At 53.8% G+C, this 9,205-nt stretch overlaps 1 protein-coding gene across 1 annotated transcript; it reads left to right on the top strand.

Annotated features, from left to right (window-relative positions):
• The first annotated feature begins 2,806 nt into the window (after window positions 1-2,806).
• On the top strand, window positions 2,807-8,270 carry LOC127925627 (zinc finger FYVE domain-containing protein 9-like). The gene is made up of 5 exons (XM_052510649.1): window positions 2,807-2,817; window positions 2,935-3,097; window positions 6,224-6,329; window positions 7,957-8,140; window positions 8,212-8,270. The coding sequence occupies exons 2-5, from the start codon at window positions 2,943-2,945 to the stop codon at window positions 8,268-8,270; spliced, it is 504 nt and encodes a 167-aa protein (XP_052366609.1). The 5' UTR covers window positions 2,807-2,817; window positions 2,935-2,942.
• Window positions 8,271-9,205: the final 935 nt, after the last annotated feature.

Consider the following 9,205-nt stretch of genomic DNA (forward strand, 5'->3'; position numbering starts at 1 on the left):
GTGAACGCTTAACAGTCTTGTCTAAAACGCTTCAGATTCTCATTTGTTTTCTTCCTTGTGAATTACAGTTTAGAAATGTCAATCGCATACAGTTGAAGTCGGAAGTTTACATACACTTAGGTTGGAGTCATTAAAACTCGTTTTTCAACCGCTCCACAAATTTCTTGTTGACAATCTATAGTTTTGGCAAGTCGGTTAGGACATCTACTTCATGACACAAGTCATTTTTACAATTGTTTACAGACAGATTGTTCCATTTATAATTCACTGTATCACAATTCCAGTGGGTCAGAAGTTTACATACACTAAGTTAACTGTACCTGCCTTTAAGCAGCTTGGAAAATTCCAGAAAATTATGTCATGGCTTTAGAAGCTTCTGATAATTGACATAATTTGAGTCAATTGGAGGTGTACCTGTGGATGTATTTCAAGGCCAACCTTCAAACTCAGTGCCTCTTTGCTTGACATCATTGGAAAATATAAAAAAAATCAGCCAAGACCTCTGTGGAGGGGGGGGGGGGTGATGAAGAAATTGGATCTAATTTAGAGTCCTGTACATATACTGTAACCACGTTTGAACAGGCAGAACTGATCTGGTTTAGAGGGTCTTAGTCTCAACCCCACTCCCCCAAACCTCTACACTCCAGGCATGCTATTGTTTTCAACATGATTTTTTCTCACAGCTACAACAGAGACTAATGAAATGTTATTCCAACCTCGCTATGGAACAAGTGACAGGGTTCGTCCGGTGACATGACAGATTAGGACCTTTAATGACACAACCATATTCTCTGTCCCCTCCAGCTAATGAAGGCTATGAACAAGTCCAATGAGCACGTCTTGGCCATGGGGGCGTGTTTCAACGAGCGGGCCGCCCCCACCTGGTGTACAGAATGATGACGGAAACTACCAGACACAGGCCATCAGCATTCACCATCAACCACGCAAAGGTAGGGTCATTACCCACAACGTGGAGTCATAGTCTGGCAGGGTCGACACGCCACAACGTGGAGTCATAGTCTGGTAGGGTCGACACACCACAACGTGGAGTCATAGTCTGGTAGGGTCGACACGCCACAACGTGGAGTCATAGTCTGGTAGGGTCGACACACCACAACGTGGAGTCATAGTCTGGTAGGGTCGACACACGACAACGTGGAGTCATAGTCTGGTAGGGTCGACACACGACAACGTGGAGTCATAGTCTGGTAGGGTCGACACACCACAACGTGGAGTCATAGTCTGGTAGGGTCGACACACGACAACGTGGAGTCATAGTCTGGTAGGGTCGACACACGACAACGTGGAGTCATAGTCTGGTAGGGTCGACACACGACAACGTGGAGTCATAGTCTGGTAGGGTCGACACACCACAACGTGGAGTCATAGTCTGGTAGGGTCGACACAACGTGGAGTCATAGTCTGGTAGGGTCGACACACCACAACGTGGAGTCATAGTCTGGTAGGGTCGACACACCACAACGTGGAGTCATAGTCTGGTAGGGTCGATACACACAACAGCGTGGAGTCATAGTCTGGTAGGGCCGACACACGACAACGTGAGTCATAGTCTGGTAGGGTCACACGCCACAACATGGAGTCATAGTCTGGTAGGGTCGACACACGACAACGTGGAGTCATAGTCTGGTAGGGTCGACACACGACAACGTGGAGTCATAGTCTGGTAGGGTAGAGCACACCACAACGTGGGAGTCATAGTCTGGTAGGGTCGACACACCACAACGTAGAGTCATAGTCTGGTAGGGTCGACACCACAACGTGGAGTCATAGTCTGGTAGGGTCGACACGACAACGTGGAGTCATAGTCTGGTAGAATTCGACACAACAACAACGTGGAGTCATAGTCTGGTAGGGTCGACACACCACAACGTGGAGTCATAGTCTGGTAGGGTCGACACAACACAACGTGGAGTCATAGTGTGGTAGGGTCGACACACCACAACGTGGAGTCATAGTGTGGTAGGGTCGACACAACACAACGTGGAGTCATAGTGTGGTAGGGTCGACACACCACAACGTGGAGTCATAGTGTGGTAGGGTCGACACAACACAGCGTGGAGTCATAGTCTGGGAAGTGGACTAACTAAACCAGAGGTGGTGTCATAGTCTGGGAAGTGGACTAACTAAACCAGAGGTGGTGTCATAGTCTGGGAAGTGGACTAACTAAACCAGAGGTGGAGTCATAGTCTGGGAAGTGGACTAACTAAACCAGAGGTGGAGTCATAGTCTGGGAAGTGGACTAACTAAACCAGAGGTGGAGTCATAGTCTGGGAAGTGGACTAACTAAACCAGAGGTGGAGTCATAGTCTGGGAAGTGGACTAACTAAACCAGAGGTGGAGTCATAGTCTGGGAAGTGGACTAACTAAACCAGAGGTGGAGTCATAGTCTGGGAAGTGGACTAACTAAACCAGAGGTGAGTCATAGTCTGGGGAAGTGGACTAACTAAACCAGAGGTGGAGTCATAGTCTGGGAAGTGGACTAACTAAACCAGAGGTGAGTCATAGTCTGGGAAGTGGACTAACTAAACCAGAGGTGGAGTCATAGTCTGGGAAGTGGACTAACTAAACCAGAGGTAAACCAGAGGGAGTCATAGTCTGGGAAGTGGACTAACTAAACCAGAGGTGGCGTTGGTGTTGAATCCCGCTCCTTCAGATGGCTTACGATTTAAATGGTAATGTCATGGCGACTTTTAAAACCAGTATTTGTTGTTTTTCTTCCAGTGACCGGCGCTTGTTTCTTAGTGTTCAGTGGTTCTCAAAGGCAGGACACCTGGCCGAAGACCAGCATTGTTGAAGGTACTCCCGTTTACCTACCTGTTATATTGTTAATAGGATGTACCCACCTTGTTGGGGGTTATAGACCTGTTGTTCCCCTGTAGACAGGGGGGTGATATACCTGTTGTTCCTCTGTAGACGGTGTGATGGTGCAGATCACAGGAGAGACTATGGACGCTCTACGGCAAGCCCTGAGGGACATGAAGGACTTCAGTATCACCTGTGGCCTGGTCGACCAGGAGGACAGACAGGAACATGTTCACATACAGTGGATAGAAGATGACATCAACTTCAACAAGGGGTACGGGGAGAGGTGGAGAAGGAAGGAAGTGGAGGGAGGAAGGGAGGAAGTGGAGGGAGGAAGAGGCGGGGAGAAGGGAGGAAGTGGAGGGGGAGGCAGGGAGAGGCAGGGAGGAAGTGGAGGGGGAGAGGTGGAGAAGGAAGGAAGTGGAGGGAGGAAGAGGCGGGGAGAAGGGAGGAAGTGGAGGGGAGGTGCAGGGAGAAGGGAGGAAGAGGGGGGGAGGCAGGGAGAAGGGAGGAAGGAGAGGGAGAGGCAGGGAGGAAGTAGAGGGAAAGGAAGGAAGGGAGGGAGAAGGGAGGGAGAGGAAGTGGAGGGGGGAGGGAGGGAGAGGGAGGGGGGGAGGCAGGGAGAGGGAGTGGAGGGGGAGAAGGGAGGGAGAGGAAGTGGAGGGGGAGAAGGGAGGGAGAGGGAGGGGGAGGGAGAGGAGTGGAGGGGGAGAAGGGAGGGAGACGAAGGGAGTAAGTGGAGGGAGAGGCAAGGAGGAAGTGGAGGGTGAAGGGAGGAAGTGGAGGGTGAGGCAGGGAGGAAGTGGAGGGAGAGGCAGGGAGGAAGTGGAGGGAGAGGCAAGGAGGAAGTGGAGGGAGAGGCAAGGAGGAAGTGGAGGGAGAGGCAAGGAGGAAGTGGAGGGTGAGACAAGGAGGAAGTGGAGGGAGAGGCAGGGAGGAAGTGGCAAGGAGGAAGTGGAGAGAGAGGCAGGGAGAAGGGAGGAAGTGGAGGGGAGGAAGTGGAGGGGGAGGCAGAGAGAAGGGAGGAAGTGGAGGGGGAGGAAGTGGAGGGGGAGGCAGAGAGAAGGGAGGGAAGTGGAGGGGGAGGAAGTGGAGGGGGAGGCAGAGAGAAGGGAGGAAGTGGAGGGGGAGGAAGTGGAGGGGGAGGCAGAGAGAAGGGAGGAAGTGCAGAGCAGAGAGAAGGGAGGGAAGTGGAGGGGGAGGGGGAGGGGGAGGCAGAGAGAAGGGAGGAAGTGGAGGGGGGGAAGTGGAGGGGGAGGGGGGAGGGGGAGGCAGAGAGAAGGGAGGAAGTGGAGGGGGAGGGGGAGGCAGAGAGAAGGGAGGAAGTGGAGGGGGAAGTGGAGGGGGAGGCAGAGAGAAGGGAGGAAGTGGAGGGGGAGGAAGTGGAGGGGGAGGCAGAGAGAAGGGAGGAAGTGGAGGGGGAGGAAGTGGAGGGGGAGGCAGAGAGAAGGGAGGAAGTGGAGGGGGGAGGAAGTGGAGGGGGAGGCAGAGAGAAGGGGAGGAAGTGGAGGGGAGGAAGTGGAGGGGGGAGGCAGAGAGAAGGGAGGAAGTGGAGGGGGAGGAAGTGGAGGGGGAGGCAGAGAGAAGGGAGGAAGTGGAGGGGGAGGAAGTGGAGGGGGGAGGCAGAGAGAAGGGAGGAAGTGGAGGGGGAGGAAGTGGAGGGGGAGGGGCAGAGAGAAGGGAGGAAGTGGGGGGGAGAGTGGAGGGGGAGGCAGAGAGAAGGGAGGGGAAGTGGAGGGGGAGGCAGAGAGAAGGGAGGAAGTGGAGGGGGAGGAAGTGGAGGGGGAGGCAGAGAGAAGGGAGGAAGTGGAGGGGGAGGAAGTGGAGGGGGAGGCAGAGAGAAGGAGGAAGTGGAGGGGAGGAAGTGGAGGGGGAGGCAGAGAGAAGGGAGGAAGTGGAGGGGGAGGAAGTGGAGGGGGGAGGCAGAGAGAAGGGGAGGAAGTGGAGGGTTAGGAAGTGGAGGGGGAGGCAGAGAGAAGGGAGGAAGTGGAGGGGGAGGAAGTGGAGGGGGAGGCCGAGAGAAGGGAGGAAGTGGAGGGGGAGGAGGGGGAGGGGGAGGCAGAGAGAAGGGAGGAAGTGGAGGGGAGGGGGAGGCAGAGAGAAGGAGGAAGTGGAGGGGGGAAGTGGAGGGGGAGGCAGAGAGAAGGGAGGAAGTGGAGGGGGAGGAAGTGGAGGGGAGGCAGAGAGAAGGGAGGAAGTGGAGGGGGAGGCAGAGAGAAGGAGGAAGTGGAGGGGGAGGCAGAGAGAAGGGAGGAAGTGGAGGGGGAGGCAGAGAGAAGGGAGGAAGTGGAGGGGGAGGGGGAGGAAGTGGAGGGGGAGGAAGTGGAGGGGGAGGCAGAGAGAAGGGAGGAACACATACAGTGGGTAGGTGACCATCACAATTTCAACAAGGAGTGTTTTCTGAATTACTCCTATAGATCTGAGGGGATTAGATAGATATCAACCCCTAGCCCTGACACTCCTATAGATCTGAGGGGATTAGATAGATATCAACCCCTAGCCCCGACACTCCTATAGATCTGAGGGGAGTAGATAGATATCAACCCCTAGCCTCGACACCCTATAGATCTGAGGGGAGTAGATAGATATCAACCCCTAGCCCCAACACTCCTATAGATCTGAGGGGAGTAGATAGATATCAACCCCTAGCACCGACACTCCTATAGATCTGAGGGGATTAGATAGATATCAACCCCTAGCCCCGACACTCCTATAGATCTGAGGGGATTAGATAGATATCAACCCCTAGCCCCGACACTCCTATAGATCTGAGGGGATTAGATAGATATCAACCCCTAGCCCTGACACTCCTATAGATCTGAGGGGATTAGATAGATATCAACCCCTAGCCCTGACACTCCTATAGATCTGAGGGGATTAGATAGATATCAACCCCTAGCCCTGACACTCCTATAGATCTGAGGGAGAGATAGATATCAACCCCAGCCCCGACACTCCTATAGATCTGAGGGGAGTAGATAGATATCAACCCCTAGCCCCGACACTCCTATAGATCTGAGGGGAGTAGATAGATATCAACCCCTAGCCCCGACACTCCTATAGATCTGAGGGGAGTAGATAGATATCAACCCCTAGCCCTGACACTCCTATAGATCTGAGGGGAGTAGATAGATATCAACCCCTAGCCCTGACACTCCTATAGATCTGAGGGGATTGGATGGATATAAGACATTTAGTAATAGCTTCATCTTGTCTTCGATTGGGTGGGTGACACGGTAATGTTGCTATATTTCTTCCAACGATCCAATCCTGTCTCAATCTACAGGAGTGGCTGGAGGTTAGGATCGATTTGACCTTTTTATTTATTTAAATACAGTACTCTGCCTTTCTTGTGTCCATCTATGACTGACAGTAAATGTTAACTATACCCCCTCAACAGAGTGATCAGTCCTATCGATGGGAAGTCTATGGAGTCCATCACTAGTGTGAAGATCTTCCAAGGGTCGGAGTTCAAGGCCAACGGGAAGGTCATCCGCTGGACAGAGGTATGTATAACGTGTTGTCATCCTCCCTTCACCCTTCTCCCCCGAGGTTCAGCCCCTCTGAAGGGATGGGAGGAGAGGCTTCTCGCCAGAGGTTCAGCCCCTCTGAAGGGATGGGAGGAGAGGCTTCTCCCCAGAGGTTCAGCCCCTCTGAAGGGATGGGAGGAGAGGCTTCTCCCCAGAGGTTCAGCCCCTCTGAAGGGATGGGAGGAGAGGCTTCTCCCCCGAGGTTCAGCCCCTCTGAAGGGATGGGAGGAGAGGCTTCTCCCCAGAGGTTCAGCCCCTCTGAAGGGATGGGAGGAGAGGCTTCTCCCCAGAGGTTCAGCCCCTCTGAAGGGATGGGAGGCGAGGCTTCTCCCCCGAGGTTCAGCCCCTCTGAAGGGATGGGGGGCGAGGCTTCTCCCCAGAGGTTCAGCCCCTTTGAAGGGATGGGGGGCGAGGCTTCTCCCCAGAGGTTCAGCCCCTCTGAAGGGATGGGGGGCGAGGCTTCTCCCCAGAGGTTCAGCCCCTCTGAAGGGATGGGGGGCGAGGCTTCTCCCCAGAGGTTCAGCCCCTCTGAAGGGATGGGGGGCGAGGCTTCTCCCCAGAGGTTCAGCCCTCTGAAGGGATGGGGGGCGAGGCTTCTCCCCCAGAGGTTCAGCCCTCTGAAGGGATGGGGGCGAGGCTTCTCCCCAGAGGTTCAGCCCTCTGAAGGATGGGAGGAGAGGCTTCTCCCCCGAGGTTCAGCCCCTCTGAAGGGATGGGAGGAGAGGCTTCTCCCAGAGGTTCAGCCCCTCTGAAGGGATGGGAGGCGAGGCTTCTCCCGAGGTTCAGCCCCTCTGAAGGGATGGGAGGCGAGGCTTCTCCCCAGAGGTTCAGCCCCCTTGAAGGGATGGGAGGAGAGGCTTCTCCCCAGAGGTTCAGCCCCTCTGAAGGGATGGGAGGAGAGGCTTCTCCCAGAGGTTCAGCCCTCTGAAGGGATGGGAGGCGAGGCCCCTCCCCCGAGGTTCAGCCCTCTGAAGGGATGGGAGGCGAGGCTTCTCCCCGAGGTTCAGCCCTCTGAAGGGATGGGAGGAGAGGGCCTCCCCAGAGGTTCAGCCCTCTGAAGGGATGGGAGGGGCGAGGCTTCTCCCCAGAGGTTCAGCCCCTCTGAAGGGATGGGAGGCGAGGCTTCTCCCCAGAGGTTCAGCCCCTCTGAAGGGATGGGAGGCGAGGCTTCTCCCGAGGTTCAGCCCTCTGAAGGGATGGGAGGAGAGGCTTCTCCCCAGAGGTTCAGCCCTCTGAAGGGATGGGAGGCGACAGGCTTCTCCCCAGAGGTTCAGCCCCTCTGAAGGGATGGGAGGCGCAGGCTTCTCCCGAGGTTCAGCCCCTCTGAAGGGATGGGAGCGCAGGCTTCTCCCCCGAGGTTCAGCCCCTCTGAAGGGATGGGAGGCGAGGCTTCTCCCCAGAGGTTCAGCCCCTCTGAAGGGATGGGAGGCGAGGCTTCTCCCCAGAGGTTCAGCCCCTCTGAAGGGATGGGAGGCGAGGCTTCTCCCCAGAGGTTCAGCCCTCTGAAGGATGGTTCATTCCTCTTCGTGGATTTAAAAGGAATGGATTGGTGTTGGAAATATTGATGTCTAATTTCCTCTCCTCTCTCTCTCTCTCTCTCCAGGTGTTCTACCTCCAGAGTGATGACCAGGCTCAGCCCAACGGTCTGAGTGACCCTGCTGATCACAGCCGCTTGACGGAGAACGTAGCGAGGGCGTTCTGTGTGGCGCTTGTGCCCTCACCTGAAACTGTTGAAGGAGGATGGTTGGCTGCTGAGCCTACGTGCTTCACCCTCGACTCCAGAGCAGGTAGATGGTTTTTTTGTTGTTGTATATTGTCATCTGGGTACAAATCCAGATCCCTCTGTCCCCTGTGACAGCAGAGCACAACGATTTCTGCCAATCAGGGCAGCCAGAGCATCTGTTAATTGTCTTCTAAACCAGGGTAAGAAACAACAAGCTGTTTGTGATGACTAGGTGACAGAGTAATGTAGCTGTGTTCTACAGTAACCTAGGTGACAGAGTAATGTAGCTGTGTTCTACAGTAACCTAGGTGACAGAGTGTGTGTGTGTGTGTGTGTGTGTGTGTGTGTGTGTGTGTGTGTGTGTGTGTGTGTGTGTGTGCGCGCGCGCCCAGGATAGATTGATTGGAATTTTTTCTTGTGCTTTTTCAATACATGTCTGTGTTCTATTCATGTCCTGTTCTAATAACCCATGTCTGTGTTCTAATAACCCATGTCTGTGTTCTATTCATGTGCTGTTCTAATAACCCATGTCTGTGTTCTATTCATGTCCTGTTCTAATAACCCATGTCTGTGTTCATGCAAGTGACTGAACGAATTAATCCTCACTTACCAGTATCTGCACTTTGGCAGGACGCCCAAACCTTGTTTTGAGAATGAAAGATATCTCAGTTTCAAGGTCTCCCGCTTGTAGAGAAGAAGCCTTGTGTGGCATTGGTCTGTCAGATGAATGAAACAAACTTTAATTAATTATGAATTGATGAATAAGCTAAATCATGCAAATATGACTTGTCAGTATATAAGGGAACTAACGGGACCGTCCCGTTTGAGCTTCTGACAGACGTTCACTATGGTGCGCGCTGACAATTTAAAAAAAATGATTCATTTAAGATTGACTTCAAGTGGTAATTTCCACAACATTGTGTAGAATTTCCATGAATATAGATTGATCAATCATAACTACCTGTCTCTGTCCTGTTCCTAGGTGGGTTACCTGGCGGGCAGTAATGGCCAGCCTCTCCTCCCCCGTTACCTGAGCGACCTGGACAGTACCCTGATCCCTGTCATCCACAGCGGGGCATGTCAACTCAGTGAGGGCCCTGTCATCATGGAGCTGGTTTTCTACATCCTG

The sequence above is a fragment of the Oncorhynchus keta genome, unplaced genomic scaffold (genome assembly GCF_023373465.1).
Source record: "Oncorhynchus keta strain PuntledgeMale-10-30-2019 unplaced genomic scaffold, Oket_V2 Un_contig_5940_pilon_pilon, whole genome shotgun sequence".
Lineage (NCBI taxonomy): Eukaryota > Metazoa > Chordata > Actinopteri > Salmoniformes > Salmonidae > Oncorhynchus > Oncorhynchus keta.